The sequence below is a fragment of the Mixophyes fleayi genome, chromosome 7 (assembly GCF_038048845.1).
Source record: "Mixophyes fleayi isolate aMixFle1 chromosome 7, aMixFle1.hap1, whole genome shotgun sequence".
Taxonomy (NCBI): Eukaryota; Metazoa; Chordata; class Amphibia; order Anura; family Limnodynastidae; genus Mixophyes; species Mixophyes fleayi.
In genome coordinates, this window is record NC_134408.1 from 133979958 (window position 1) to 133997011 (window position 17054).

The window sequence follows — 17054 nt, forward strand, 5'->3', positions numbered from 1 at the left end:
TTTTTTTGTTTATTCACTTAATGGGTGATTACACTGTAAAACAGCTTCTTTTCTAGGTAGGACTCACGTACAATTACATACATTGCTTTTTTGTAGATTACAATCGCAGACACAGCAATTACAATGGCAGCATCATTCACAATAGGAACTAAACAATGTTCAGAAACAATTAACCTAACCTCCAAAATCAGATAAGGTAGTCTTCATTAGATAGAGCTAAACAAGTGGCTGTTTTATGTCCCTTTTCAAAGTAATACCATGGTCTTATCTACCACCACTTGGTTGCCTAAACTAAAGCCCACATGATGCTCTAGGTGCGATAAAACTGTTTGCACTGCTTGCCAATATATTTCCAACAACTATATGACTTTCTGTGATGTTGCAAAAGGATAATGTTATATTAAAATGTTTATCAGAATCAAACTATGGGGGCTGCAATTTACTGTACCAGGGATGCTCTAGGACAGGGGTCAGGGAACTTTTGTACCTTTTACCACAAAATATATTTAGATGCGCCCCCTTGATTTGAAAGGAAGGAAATCATATATTATTAATTATTGGAATTCCAAATTTTATTGAATCTATTCAAAATTTCTTTGAAAGCTTCAACTTCAAAACTTCTGGTTTTAGAGAACTGATGTTGCTTCATTTTTTATACAAAAAAAAATATTGGGGCATTTTGACGTCAGAGTAATTTGGATACAGTCTTCAGCGTCCAATCGATTTCTCTGCTTTGTTTTTATGTTCGTTAGAGTGGAAAATCCTTGTTCACAAAGGCAGCAACTTTTTGACTGCCTCCTCATGTGCAATTTTGAATGCCTTTGCAGCTGTTGACATCCAAAAATATGACAGATCTGCTTTATTTTCAAATGCAATACGTGCTTCATTATTGCATCGAAGCTCAAGAAGTGCCTCTGCCAACCCTTGAGGCTCTTCTGGTACAACAGCAATTTCACATTTAAAGGGGTCTACAATCCAACTGACAGCATGTGAATTGGCAGCATTACCCCCAGGGATTTCATTTTTACCCCATTTGGGGTAAATTACCCCTGTTCCCTGACCACTGATCTAGGAGAATCGGCGTTCTCAGCGAAGATTATGTTCTGTTGACCAGCAAACTAACACTGCCGGTGAATGAAAGTACTATGCCCATTCTTGTAGCGTTTTCTCCTGGGAAAGATCCTGCAAAGCCAGAGAGGTTTCAGCTGGACCCCATTTAAATATGCCAGTAACCAGTAATTAGGTTAATGCCAGAAAAATCTATAATTTCTCCGGCGTTAACCCTTTTATAACTAACAAAAAGTGGTGAAAGAGCGTTTTGCCGGTAGCGTTTTGGCTCTTCACCACTTGCAAAATATGTTGTCTGTTTATTGGGATGTACGTGCGGTCATATATAGCCTATAATATACACAAGCTGGAAACCAGGTTTTTGGAACACAGGCGGAACATTATACAAAAAGTAGGGACTTGTGATCTCTACACAGTTTAGGGCTTTTCATAATCCACAATATATTAAAGCCACCAGTATCGAGCCTATTCACAAAGCAGTATAGCATTATCTGTGTATATATTCCTGTTTGGTTACCGGAATAGAGATCAATAAGTGACTATTGAGAAACAATTATATCATAAGTGTTTGAACTATTATTGAGAAACAAATATAAACGTGTCTGAATAATCTAGATAAGAAGGAGGATGCTCACAAGCATTTGCAAGAAGCGATCTCACAAACCGCTCCAGCATATAATCAGATAATTAAGTGTTATTCTTAGATACACTTTTATTCTCTATCGCTTATATCTTACATTGCCGCCATCTATAAATTATACATGGTTTTATTTATACATTGGAGACATAGATATAGAGTATATATAGAATAATCTGATATTACTCATGAAACGTATTTAGATCATTACAGATTATTTCATGTTACACAATGTTCATAGACGCAGTTATACAAGATATTGTGCGCTGACTACATTTGAGTCGCAATTAAAATATTGCTATGAGGATTAATCCTTTATGTTTATGCATTTATTGGTTTATATTTGCTTGAGTTTATGATAAATATATAATTTATTTTGATTGGCTTTCCTTTCTTATCCCTACTTAAATCCGTTATATTACCCTGATATAATTATTTGTTATTCACACACTGGTTATTCGGTAGTGTGCTGTTTGGTTTTGTTGTTTTGTCTTTATTCTTGAAGGGATTTTCCATAGTCAACTGCCCCATTCCAAGAATTGAAATTGGACTTATTAAGAGGGGTGTGCTGTCTTTTTTTGTGACGTGCAGGCATACCTTACAACACATTCCCGGGGGAAAAATGGCGGCAAGATAGGTCACTCCCAAATCAGCCCAAAACACACATGAATCTGTGCAATCATTTCCAGTCAAATCGGAAGTCCTATAAAAATCAGGACTGTTGGGGGGGTGGTGGCTGCAGGGGTAGAAATTTAATTTATTTATCACATTTTAATTTTTCCAGTGAATCTCCCTGTATATACATTTTTCAGCGTGTTTGATATATATTCTCTAGCAGAGCGTGTTTAGCATTCCACTAAGGAATGTAAGTTAGTTGGGAGCAGCGCGGATGAAGTCCTGAATTCTAGAGTGTGAGGTGGTGTTAGGAGAGGGGGAGAGGTGACAAAATGTAGTGGGAGTCTAGACAGGGGCAAACGCAGAATTTGTAGAGAGGGGTTTCCACACCACGCCACCAGTGGGCGTGACCAGCATGCATGGGGGCGTGGCTATAATATTACACAGTGCTTGGCTGCTCTCCGACTCTTCCTATCCCTGTTATATACAGGGGTAATGCTGCGTGCACTACTGTTAGGTGCACACAGCTCTCCCTTTTCAAGCAGAGCCATGTGAAGTGGGGGCAGGGTCCTGACACCTCAATTATACAGAGCCCCAGACTTGGATGGGGGTTCCCCGGCACTATGCTAGTGGAGTATTTCTGCATAAGTTTGAAGATGTAGTAGGGGTTGATTAGCTAAGAATATTTTAATTATGTGAAGCTTTTTGTGTCATGCTACACTATTCACTGAAATAAACTATTCTCCATCTGTACACCTCGACAGCTGGATAAGGTGATTAAAAAGACAGTTCTAAGCGTTGTAACTTGATGTAAACAGTATCAAGGTTGCTGCATAATCTCACATGCATCTTACAGCATTAACTCTTTTTAAAATTGACCTGACTCTTGTATTATCCCTTCATTGTGTTTTGATAATCATTACGGCAGTAATTTGTAATGGACACTTATTACCTGACTCCGTCCTAGGTACCTTGGGTTAGTTGGTCATTTGTAATTGTACCTCAGGTGTTGTTGTTTTGTTGTGTTATGTTTGATTCTGTTTGTTGTCTAATGCAAAAATTCAATAAAAATGCTTGATTTAAACAAAATGAAAAACAGTATCAGGGGTACATATGTGTCTAGGATCTGTGAGTGGGATGCTGTGCAGTCAGTGGAAGGTTTCATGGAAGCTTGTGGCCCCCGCTGGACATTTATACTCAGGGGCATCTCTTGTCTCTTGGTAGGTTTACCTTTACTTGTTCAGAGAACCATTGCAAGGACCGTGATCATCCAGGAAGTAGTTGGCAAAGGGCGTTTTGGAGAAGTTTGGAGAGGAAAATGGTGTGGAGAAGATGTCGCTGTAAAGATCTTCTCCTCCCGAGATGAGAGGTCCTGGTTCCGTGAGGCAGAGATCTACCAGACTGTAATGCTGAGGCATGAGAATATCCTGGGTTTTATAGCAGCTGACAATAAAGGTAAGATACATATGTCATAGGACAAGACTGTGACAAGAGGCGGAACTAACGAGCTGTGGGCCCTGGTGCAAGGAATCAGGGTGGAAGGAACAGGGGCCCACATCTCGCTAGTTCTCTGTGCAGCCCCATTATCTCCATGGGCCCCAGAGCACTGAATCTGCTGCACCAATGGTAGTTCTGCCACTTTATCTATCTATCTATCTATCTATCTATCTATCTATCTATCTATCTATCTATCTATCTATCTGTCTATGACTCTCTCTTCTATCTATCTATCTATCTATCTGTCTGTCTGTCTGTCTGTCTGTCTGTCTGTCTATCTATCTATCTATCTATCTGTCTGTCTGTCTGTCTATCTATCTATCTATCTATCTATCTATCTATCTAGCTACCTATCTATCTCTCTCTCTCCACTCTATCTACTTATCTCTCCTATTTATCAATCAATCTATGTCATATTTCTCTCTCTCTCCTATCTATCTATCTCTTATCTATCTATCCATCCATCAATCTATGTCATATCTATACATCTCTTTCAAATCGAATCTATCTATCTATCTATCTATCTATCTATCTATCTATCTATATCTATCTAGCTACCTATCTATCTCTCTCTCTCCACTCTATCTACTTATCTCTCCTATTTATCAATCAATCTATGTCATATTTCTCTCTCTCTTTCTCTCTCTTCTATCTATCTCTCATCTATCTATCCATCCATCAATCTATGTCATATCTATACATCTCTTTCAAATCGAATCTATCTATCTATCTATCTATCTATCTATCTATCTATCTATCTATCTATCTATCTATCTATCTATCTATCGCTGTAACCAGGGTAATTCCTTGCTCAGTGGGGCGCTAGGAGAAGCCAACACACTAGTTACATCTTTACCATATTTCCTGAACTATGTGCTCCCTCCTCCTATATTAAGATCTGACAAATTCAATTGTCGCCTGTAGAATGGTGATGAGTCCTTCAGACCATTGTCTTGTCCAGGTTCAGGTAATGCTCTGCTGTCACTTTCTGTCACAGTAACATGGTAACAGGCACTGGAGGGCACATGCCCTGGTGGCACCTGATTGGTTATAGTGCCCAGGATGACTTGGTTTACTTATTGTTTTCATTTTCTTTGTGTCTTGCAGGGTTTAGACAATAAGTGTGCGGATTCTGCAGATGGGGGCGTATTAGACATTATTAGGTGACAGGATACCTATAGGGACACGGATTACATTGCAACTAAGTCCATGACCCAGATCCACTGCATGGGCACCTCCTCCTCTTCTGTGATCAGTGCAGTCCATCCTGTACGCAGAGGAGCTGATCATGTTGTCAGTGTGGTAGTTGTGTGATAATTAGACAGCAGAAAGAATTATTATTTATTATCATTTATTTATATAGCGCCGATCATATTAGACAACGCTGTACAGAAAATATGAAGTCATTAACATCAGTCCCTTTCCCAGTGCAATTCAGACCCTGCTCCACAATATCATATAAATGAATACAATTGGTTTGTTAAAAAAAAGTCTTCACCTTAAACTCTTTTGGGGGATGTGCTGCTCATAGTTAAACACAGCACCCTGTCTTTTGGCCACTTGCTAGTACAGATGTGATACTGTCCCTCACACAATATTATTCAGATGAAAACACTTGGGTTTTAAAATCAATAAACACTTTGTTTTTCTGGGGTGTTTTTTTGCCCACTCTTAATTCACTTACTAATATACTAATATTACTACCAGTAGACACTGATTGTCTACACTTTACTTCCTCACACCGACTTTAACACACAATTCCAGCAGACTCTGATCTGTAAATAAACTGTAAAGATTTCTGCAGTCCAGTACACACTGATTGTCTATTTAACCATCTCCAACCCACTATATCAGAACACAATTCCATCAATGGACCTCCGCACATGCTATTAATTCTAAAATAGCAAGATGAGAACAGGAGGGAAAAGATATGTAAAAGAGCTCGATCCAAAACACGTGAGATTTGATATTTTCCCAGAAATGACGTTTTGCCTCGTTTTCAGATCCGAATTCCATGTCATGGCTCGGTTCAACGCGGTACCCCAAAAATTCTGTGAGATTTCTCCAAATCCGTACGGCTCATCTCTACTGAGGCAGCAATGCCTAACGTGCTGCCCAAAGAATTCACAATAAGATAACTTTTCCTTTAAAAAAACAAACATGAAAAGCTTTTATACTTACAGGACGAGCTGCACTGCTGACACAAGAGGAGAAGGTGCCCTACAAGGGAGGATGCTCTAGCGATACACAGTGGAAGAGGATACAAAGGAGATGTGGCATCCAGCATGGTGAAATGGGGAGCAGACAGGGGAAAACATAAGAGATGTAGGGGCAGACATGGGGAAGCCTATAAGAAACATTGGGAGCAGATATGGGAAATATATAAGAGATGTTCATAACAGACAGGTTCGGAAAGCATGTAAGAGATGTAGGGAGCAGTCATAAGGAAGCATATAGGAAACAGGAACAGATATAGGAGATATATATAAGAAGTATAAGATAGAAATATTGTTTAGTATTATAATGTGAGATATGGGACTTTTATTTTCTGTACTGCACTAGAGGTCACTACTCACATTAATCTACTAGTACATCCCTGGGAACACGTCAGATTGAACATTAATCGTGTTGAGAAAAGTTACATCTGCATTTTTCTAAACAATTTTGGCTGATTCTTGCTACCCAACATTCTAGGCAATGACTGACGTGTGCTTTAAATGCTCCGCTACCTCCTTTGTAGATAACGGCACTTGGACCCAGCTCTGGCTTGTGTCCGAATACCATGAGCAAGGCTCGCTGTATGATTACCTGAACCGCAACACAGTAACTATCGGGGGGATGATGAAACTGGCGCTATCCACTGTCAGCGGGCTGGCACACCTTCACATGGAAATAGTTGGCACTCGAGGTACGTAATACTTAAATCAACATAGAATCTAAGATACAAGAAGTACACAATGAAAACTCATCCTGTGCTATTTACAAATGTGTGCTTTATAGACCATTTACCCATACTTACCAACTCTTCCTGAATGTCAGGGAGACTCCCTGAAATAGGGGTGATCTCCCTCACTCCCTGAAGAGTCTGGCATTCTCCCTGATGCTGAGCCAGTACAAGACGTGGTTGGCTTCGCCATTCGTGGCATGATGACACAATTCAGAAATTGTGTCCTATGTCCATGTATTGATGCATATGGAGGTGGCCATTTTCATGGAGACCAAGATTTAATCAAAGACTGTCAGGTAAGACAACATGACTTCAGTAATGGAGACAGAAATGTAAAAGACACTTCAGTCTCTAGAGATTCATTAGCTGCTTCTCTTTAACGCATAGTTGCCTACTCTCCCGGAATGTCTGGGAGACCTCCCGGGTTCCGGGGAGAGCAGGGCAACTTACCGGTTCTCAACCCTGCAATAGATAAGTGCCCCCTGCTGTAATTGGGCAAAATTGTGACAATCGTTTAGGGGGCGAGGTCAAAATGATGTGATTCGTCAAGCCCCGCCCCATCATGCCCACCTCCCCCAGGATCTCCCTGAAGCCAATGAGGAAAAGTTGGCAAGTATGCATTTACCATAACATAGCCTGAACAGTATTATTTATGCCCTTGCTATGCTGCCATTGTCCTTGATTTTCAGCAAGTTAGGCTCTGAGAGGCCTGTGTCTGGTTTCTTTATTATTCTTACAGGCAGGAAGTTTAGTGTGCATACAAAAATTTCCTCCCCCATGATAACAGCTGTTTATCTCAAATACCTTCCTTTCTGATACATTTCTAAAACTGTATGAATGTTACTCTGTCTTCTAAGGTTACTGGTATTTCAGATTTACGGATCTATTAGATTATTATAGTGTTATTGGGGGACTGCGATTTATTTTTTAGCAAAACTATTTCTTTTGAAATAATCAGCTGTCAAAATACAAGTTTCAGGAATCAATGACCTGCATACTTACTTAAGCTGGGTACACACTACACAGTTTTCATCCAATAATCGGCTCAATCAGCCAACATACGACCGCTCGTTCAAAAGTCGGGTCAGTGTGTGCAGTGACACGATGGTCAAAAGTCTGCCCAAATGGACGATTGTCGCCTCATTTGGTTGGTCGTACCATTTAATATTTTCGTTCCAATCTCGTTTCCGCTGTGTAGTGTGTATAAACTTCTGACCGATCCACAACAGTGAGTACGAAATTACAGTCATTGCTCACGACAACATGGCTGTAGAAAGTCGCTAAAGGGACGTCCGCTCTTCCCTTTATCGTCCTAAACAAGGCTAGTGTGTATGCAGTCCATGGACCGAGCGATCGGATCATCGATCATATGTAAAATCACTCGGCATAAAAAGTTGATTGAAATTTCTGTAGTGTGTACCCAGCTTTAGTCCAAGGAAATAGGATTGTATTCTGACTGTAATCTAACCATTGTCTTCTTCGAGCACTGAACAATTGGATCTGTTCAATTTGGTCACATCCATGTGTGGCCAAAGTGGACATAGATATAGTAGCTTGGTACTCTGGGCAGTGGCAAAGGAGAAAAAGGAGATAGAAGTAACAAATGAAAATGTGAATAATTTTAATTGTTTCTGGAACATATGTTTAGTAATGTTAGAGTTAATTAGAAAGTATTAAACTGAATGCTGTGATACTAATACACTTACATTTGTATGTCCCCAGGTAAGCCAGCTATAGCACACAGGGATCTCAAATCCAAAAATATTCTAGTGAAGAGGAATGAGACCTGCGCTATCGCTGATTTGGGTCTGGCAGTAAAACACGATTCAATAACAAACACCATAGACATACCGCAAAATCCACGAGTGGGGACAAAACGGTAAGAAGACATATATGCACAGTTTGTGTCACTTTAATATGCGAGTATCCCTTACACACAGTGGGGGCAGCCATTTTGTTGACTGAACCTCTGAGAATGCAGCCAATCAGTTTGCTAGAAACTAGTGACATCATGGAGGCATGAGACATGCATAGCCTGGGCTCTGCACTGACCATTGGGCAGAATATGCATCTTTTACTTTTCTTGTTAGCTGTCATATTTAGTACATATGATATGTATTTTGTATTCTTATGTTTTGGTGCAAATATAAAAAACATTTTCTCATTTTTAAAAAACAAAAAATGATATAAAAAGACAGATTTTTCTGTTTTTTACCCCTTATCTTTTATTTTGAAGGGCCGACATGAAGCAAATAAAAACCTAAGAATGATACAGGTGGGATGCTACAAGCCATAAATCCAAATCAACAGAAAACTGTTTTTTTCTTATTAATTTGGTGTAGTATAGATATAAAGGAGTAACAGTACGATGATGTGAATTCAATGTCCACAATTGGTAGATTCATCAAACCTTCTAAAAAGGAAACATGGAAGGTATTGTCCGTAGCAACCAATAATATTCTAGCTATCATTTATCTACTACAATGTCGAAAATAATAGCTAGATTCTGATTGGTTGCTATGGGCAACACTTCAACTTTTCCTTTTTAGAAGTATTAATAAGTCAGTTTAAAGCCGCCCCCCCCCCCCCCCCTATATTACTATGTATACATGGAGGATTGATCCAATACTTCTCAGTCACAAAATAATAGGTATTAACAATTTCCTAAATTAGGTCAATATAGCACCCTCTTCTCTGCTCACTGGCCTGTCTGTGGGGCACAGGTGCATTTCCAATGCACAATGACTAAAAGATAATATCAAAGCGTTTCAGACAATTCTCCGAAACGCTATAGATTACGCACGCTCAGGGATTGGCGATTGTGTCTCCCTCTCCTCATATGCTAATTATGTCTTCCCCTTATTACCAGTACAAGACTGGGCCCTGGCTTACTACCCCAAAATGCCCATAATACACCAGTGAGTGAAATAGATCATAGTGTAAAGAACCTTTGTAAACAAATGTAACACTTTCACAGGTATCCTGAACCATAAACTATCACTTCTGTTGTTTTTATTTACTCTGTATAAGTATATAGCAGGCTTATGTGACCTGCTGTTCAACTAGAAGTCCCATGATGCCCTGTTCTATTGCGATAACCTATTGGCAGGTGTCTGTAATAGGTGTCAGCGGAATGTGACAAGTTTATAAACTTAAACAGGAATGTTGGTTTATTCGCAGGATGTATATTATATGCAGGATGCAGGTATATACATACATACACCTTGAAGTATATTTACAGTTGGTGAACACAGCTTGTATACAGCTATGTAGCACATGTATTATTTATATGTTCATATGTAGGGCAGCCTGCTTGCACATACTGCACCTCCATGCAAGCTCTGCTATTATTGCCCCCACCGCAGCTTACATGCTGCTTAGCTTCTGTAACTGAGAGCTGGGAATCGCTCACACAGGGTCCACTTATGCGCATTAGGGATTATTGGGCAGAGATGTCCGCGCATGTGCAGAATGCAACTGCGGACCGGAGCCCGGCGGTGCCACACTAGACCACCAGGGCAACGGAGACGGAGCACAGCGCTCCTCTTCAACATGTTCGACTAAAAGTCCCATCATACCTTGCCAGCCACCCTGGATCTTACACAGTCACAAGAGCCCCCAGGGGCCCAGGTTACAATCATATTGTAAAGAACAACAAATTTTCCTAACATTTAACCTGCTAAATTTATTTTGTTATGCTAGGAATGAAGGAATATAGCTACAACACTAGCAACCCATGACCCATTGACTGGTTAAAAGCATTACTGACTGTTTGAATTAACAATGTTCCTTCTGCGCTTATCAGATTTGTTCTTTTTCCTGATCTCAATAAATATGTTGTTTTTCTTTCATCAAAAAGGTACATGGCTCCAGAGCTGCTCGACGATTCTATAAAAATAAATCACTTTGAGTCATTCAAATGCGCAGACATCTACTCACTGGGCTTAGTGTACTGGGAAATAGCACGGAGATGTTCTGTGGGCGGTTAGTATCTTTCTTTCCTGAATTAAATTAGTTTATTTTTATTATATTTACTAGCTTGTTCCTGTTGTTTATTTGTATCTCATAAAAGCTACCGAGATATGATGACTGATTTATTTAAAATGCCCTTTCCCCATGACCTGTGAAGACAGAGTTTTAGCATTCGATAAATTAACATAGGAAATGTAGATATTCCTGCTACGCCATTTTAATAACAGGACAAAATATGGTTTCTGTTTTGGGAACATCCTTACGGAGGTTCGGTGTGTGTGTGTGGGGGGGGGGGGGCAGCATTAACAGGGCCTTCATTGACGAAACCCTAATAACACTTTATATTGCCTGGTTTGCTAAATAGTCAAGACTCTTCCAGTTTTAAAGAGGGGACTAGTTGCCCAAAGTAATCTTAAACAGTATAGTGTTACTCATAATCCTAATATGACCCATGACCTAAATCTGTATTTATATAAGCTTTAAAGGAAAATTCCACTTTTTAAAGTTTTTTATTACATGAAATTATTACAATTTGGTAACTGTTTCGGTGAGAGTCCATCCCTGTGCCCACCTTCCTCTGTGCTGCGTAACTAATGATATTATTGGGCAGAATAGACTACAGCATGGTGGTTCTACCCCTGCATCAGCTTCAACAGGCCAATATAATGGCATGTCTGAGCCCCAACACCAATGGTAACCATGCTTGTACTTTCACAAGGTATTACGTTGTATAGCTCAAGCGGTATTATAATGCGGCAGGGGTTCATATAGCATGGTGCAATCTACTTTGGCTACTAATTTTATCAGTGGTCACACAACGCAGAGATTCGGGGTCCCAGAGAAGGGACCCCCACCATATATTGTCGTACCACTGGCTAGGCTCGCCATGTCTTAAAATTCACTCGAGGCCATTTCTGCTTACGTTGCTCTCAGTTTTATGGAAATTGATAGAAAAATATTTATGATGCAAGTAACAGCACTTAGTCTACGACATTTTAGATAGATGTATGTACAGTATATTACATATCATCCTTTCACAGGTGTTGTGGATGAGTACCAGTTGCCTTACTATGACATTGTACCCTCTGATCCTTCATTGGAAGACATGAGAAAGGCCGTTTGTGAACAGAAACTTCGACCCAACATACCAAACCAGTGGCAAAGTTTTGAGGTAAGTGATGTCTATATTTAAATATGAAAACTATTTAAGATTAATGTATATCAAGTGCTGTGCTTTGCTGAGCTGAACAATATACGTTAAATAACCACTTATTCCACATGAATTGTTACACTCTACCCAATTAGCATCCGACGGGCCCCACCCCTAAGGAACGTTAGGCTAATGCGCACATGATGGGCCACACCCCTTAAGAACGTTAGGCTAATGCGCACATAATGGGCCACACAGGACCAAACTATTGTATCCTTTGTGGGATCATCTGCACTTTAAAGCAAGGGTGCTAGGCTTGAAGTGACCTTGACCCTCTTGTCAGGGATAGCCTTGCTGATTGGCTATCCTCATTTTCTCCACAGTACAAACAGGTGAAGTGCAGTGGCGCACGCAGGGGGGGTTTCTGAGTCTCTAGAAACCCCCCCCCTGCTCTAACTAAGTGGTCACTGTCCTATACAGCAGCCGCGCCGCTGTCAAAGAAGCGTCCGCGGCGGTGCTGTATTGTATACAGCACCGCCGCAGACGCTTCTTAGACAGCGCCGCGGCTGCTGTATAGGACAGCGCTGGCGAAACGGAGCTGCTGCAGCAGCTCTCTCTCTGTTTCTTTTTTTTTTTGGGTCGGCGGGGAGAAACCCCCCCCCCCCCGACAATCCTCCGTGCGCCCCTGAAGTGGATGCTTTGACCTAATCTTAGTGTCCTATTTCTCAGGAGATGGCGATCTATTTTATACCTCCACCACCAGCCCTGGCCGATAGTCCATGCTGCCTCATGCTCTCCTTTAGACAGTATCATCTTCAAACCACATTGCTAGCACTGGACTTTTACAACAAAGAGCACACTTGACTCACCACACTTTAAACTGAGCACCTACAGAAATGTTCTCCCTTTGGAAAAGATCTCTATAATGACTCCTACTAAGTGACTTTAAAGACTTTATAGAACTTTTCTCCTTGGACTAGACCTCACCTTCCACAGTGTAGGCTGTGCGTCATCTCTGCTCCTCATGGCATAGCTTCTCACTCTATAGTATGGAGCAAATGTATTTTTTGGGTGGGGTTCTCTCTCATATCACCCATTGACCCTCTCTTCCCCATATGTCCAGTGGGCAAGGTCAGCACTGCCCGTCAATGTAAAATTTGGTGGGCTCCACCATTCTACCTGAAGACTACTCCTTAAGGTCAAACGTTGCCTCCATCTTGGATAGGCAGGTTGTATTTAGTCTAGTCAGATAAAGCCTTCTTCAGAGTTCTCTGGAGTCTTCACCCCTCCCCCTGCCCCCTTGTTCTCTGGGAGAACAACACTTCTCCAACCTTTTTGTACATGGTGTTGGACGCCCCCTTACCTACAAGGCAACTTGTAGCCTCCATCTTGTCTAGGCCTACTGTACTGTGTCAAGTAATAGGAGGCCTCTTTCACAGTGACTCTCCTTTTCACTCCCCCCATTTTCAGGGAGGCTATCACAGGGTTACTAAATACACCTTCAATGTTGTTTGGTAATTTCCTAAAATGACCTAACGGAATACCAAAAAGGTGTCTCTCTGCCCAAGTTCAACTATGCCACTTTCCTGTCCAAGCTCATTGGGCCATAAGCTTTAAGGGTATGCAACTTTCTTTTTTGTTGCCCCAAGTTTGGCACCATTTTGTAAGTGTGTGTTGTGGTAGCTGATCTCCCATGCCATCTTCCTGGTAACGCCCTTAGGTCAGCCACTCATCTGCAGCTCACTCTCTCTCACCTGAGGGTCGTGCAGGTCAGAGTGGACACACAAGTGTCCTCACACATACATAGGTGAAGAAGTGTGTATAGAGCAGGCAGGTGAAGTGGCGCACAAACACACTTAGTTAAAATTTAACACATATTCCTGAGCACACGTCATTACAAGTCTACAAAATGTAAATGGCTGAATAGAGAGTCGGGGCAATGGAGTATATAATAATGTTGAAAACTAGACATTTAATAGCAAAAAAGTAAAAATAGATGCACAGGTCTGTAATTTATGTTCACTTTGAAACGCTAAGACACAATAATTATCAGCTGCGATAGATATAAAATGACAAAATAAACAATCCAACATACAATCAAAATCTTTGTGGATCCACAATAAGAACAATAAAGTTATTAGACTGCTAATCGATCTCTTACCAGGTAGCTGGATTTTTGGCCAAAGCGCATTTTCTTTTGTCAGAAAAAATAAAGTAATATAAATATTGTGGTGGCTTTATGAAAACCATAAGCTATTGCCATAATGCTGTATTTGCAGTAATTAATCCAAGCTGTGCAGCGCTTTAATGAAGAAAACTATGTACCGCTTGCTCGTCTCGTATGTGTTCCAATCCTATGTAAAAATAGAAATCTTCCGTCTCGCATCTCTTTTTAGTCTCGTTGTAAACAATGTACTTGACCTGTATTTACCACCGTTTGAAGAGTTCCTCTGGGAATATTATGAATGAAGGAATTGTAGTAAATGTATTGTAAATGAATCAGGCCCTATGTCCCTGTTTTCACTTAGATCCCTCAAAGTGTCATATTCTAATTTTGTGAGGTTGGAATTTCTGTCCCCGTTGGTTATTTTCAGTTGATCTGGTTCATCTGTAACTAGTTTCTCGAATGTGTTAGTAAAGTTTAATGTTCGATAACTTGGATAGAAATTGGATGTTGGTCTTAGTTCAGTAGGGTGGTATCTTTGGGCCTGATTCATTAAAGAAAGTTAAGCAAAAGTAAGTAAGTAAGGTAAAACCATGTTGCATTGGAGGGGGAGGTAAATTTAAAATGTGACGGCATATTTATAGTTGGGGTAGGGCATGTCCTAGATCAACTTTAAATTTCAGTGTAAAATAAAACTATCAGGTATTTGTATGTTACATAAAAAAAACAGCCAGTATTTTCCTTATGTGCAAAACACCACAGTCATTTGCACCCCTTGCATTGCAACATGGTTTTGTCCAGAAAACTTGAGTAAGAAAATTTTTTTGCTTAACTTTCCTTAATGAATCAGGGCCTTTCTGTGTTTGGTACATGATGAAGCTTAGTTTGGTTCATGAAGAATTTCTTTAAAAGGAGCTTCCTCATGAATTTTTGAGAATCCAAATAAACTTCAAATGTATTTGTTTTATTTTCTGGTGCAAATTCTAGACCCTTATTGAGTAGAATGATATGGGCATCTGTGAACCAGGGTAGACAATCAAATCATCAAATCATTGCAATGTTCAGCACACAAAAGTCAACTTAGTCAACTTAGAGACAGCAATAAAATATATAGGATATGTGAAACAAAGATTTAATTTTTAATGTATTTCCCCACTCATATAATAATTTAAATGATCATCAACAAATATTTACATTTATTGTCCAATGGCACGAGCAGAAGTAATCATGTAAACGATTAGATAAGGATAGGGCTAATTATATTTGTATTATTATGGGCATTATTTATTGAATTGATGGACCCGTCAGGCCCACTTTATGCAAAACTAAGATTTTTATTATTTAAAAATTTCATGCTTTAATTGTAAAAATCAAATGTGGCAATAGTTTTCTTGGATCTAATTTTTATTATTTTATTTACACTTATATTTTATTGAACATATATGTTAAAGGACCAGAAATATGTTGTAAATTCTCATTTACTTTCAGTCTCTTCGAGTTATAGGGCGGATCATGCGAGAGTGCTGGTACGCCAACGACAAAGCCCGTCTGACAGCTCTGCGTATAAAGAAGACCATCTCTCAGCTCTGTGTGGAGGAAGATTTCAAGCTGTAATTACGCGTTTATAAGTCTACAACAGTCACAATCTGTACTTGGGATTGGTTTGTAGCCGTGTTTGCTCTACCTCAAACGTAACAAGGGCCAGACTGGAAGATTCAGAACAAAAAAAAGCTTCTTGACGGCAGCAGTTTGCAAATGACTTTGCTGACTAACTGGCCCTTATATCGAGGTCTAATATGTATATATTTCCGTTAGCCCACAAAAAGAGAAGGCTACACATTTTTTTAAAGTCAGCTCAAGTTTGCTAGGAAATTATATATTTACAATGACAGAAATACACTATTTGAACAGTATAAGCATATAAAATTTGTTAATTATTACATTTTTTTAACTTTTGCAAGCATTTTCTTTTTTTAACCAGATCAGCTGGGTATTTACATAGAAAGATAATGGAGTTATATGAAAAAATAATGTTGTTGAATGTCTATAGTCATTTATTTATCAAGGACATGACTGTGTTTTGTTTAAGGGAACAGGTTTGGCAGTTACTTAAAGGCACACTAACCCTATTTTTTTTTTTTTTACTTTTAAAAAGCTTTCTCATAATTTATCTAATGGAGTTATAAAGAAATATATTTATAGAAGGATTTGTACAGAAAAACTTTTGGTACTTTCCATGACAGCAGCTTTTGGTATATTCCATGACAGCAGCTTTTGGTATATTCCATGACCCCGGCTTTTGGTACATTCTATAACAGCGGCTTTTGGTACATTCTATAACAGCGGCTTTTGGTACATTCCATGGCAGCGGCTTTTGGTACTGTCCATAACAGCGGCTTTTGGTATATTCCATGACAGCGGTTTTGGTACATTCCATGACAGAGGCTTTTGGTACATTCCATAACAGCGGCTTTTGGTACTGTCCATAACAGCGGCTTTTGGTACATTCCATGACAGCGGCTTTTGGTACTGTCCATAACAGTGGCTTTTGGTACATTCTATAACAGCGGCTTTTGGTACATTCCATGACAGAGGCTTTTGGTACTGTCCATAACAGCGGCTTTTGGTACATTCCATGGCAGCGGCATTTGGTACTGTCCATAACAGCGGCTTTTGGTACATTCTATAACAGCGGCTTTTGGTACATTCCATGGCAGCGGCATTTGGTACTGTCCATAACAGCGGCTTTTGGTACATTCTATAACAGCGGCTTTTGGTACGTTCCATGGCAGCAGCTTTTGGTATATTCCTTTACTTAAACAGCCCACTTGAAGCACCACCATTGTGCTTGTCTTTCTCTGGTTTGTTTGTTAAAAATGACCACTCACTCTGACCCCCGTTTTACCACTGCCCCTCCCAACTGTAGGTGGAGGTACCTTTTGTTCTCATCAAACATTTGATCATGGGGGAAGGGAGAGATAGGAGGGAGCTCCAAGAACCACTC

The 17054-nt window shown here is 39.9% G+C and overlaps 1 protein-coding gene across 1 annotated transcript in view; it reads left to right on the forward strand.

Annotated features, from left to right (window-relative positions):
* Positions 1–17054, forward strand: part of ACVR1C (activin A receptor type 1C) — a 96284-nt gene that overhangs the window by 38278 nt on the left and 40952 nt on the right. Inside the window, exons 4-9 of the mRNA XM_075180842.1 lie at positions 3545–3775; positions 6558–6725; positions 8487–8643; positions 10624–10748; positions 11777–11907; positions 15539–15660. Coding sequence (XP_075036943.1) covers positions 3545–3775; positions 6558–6725; positions 8487–8643; positions 10624–10748; positions 11777–11907; positions 15539–15660 — 934 coding nt within the window. The remainder of the gene's footprint in view (positions 1–3544; positions 3776–6557; positions 6726–8486; positions 8644–10623; positions 10749–11776; positions 11908–15538; positions 15661–17054) is intronic.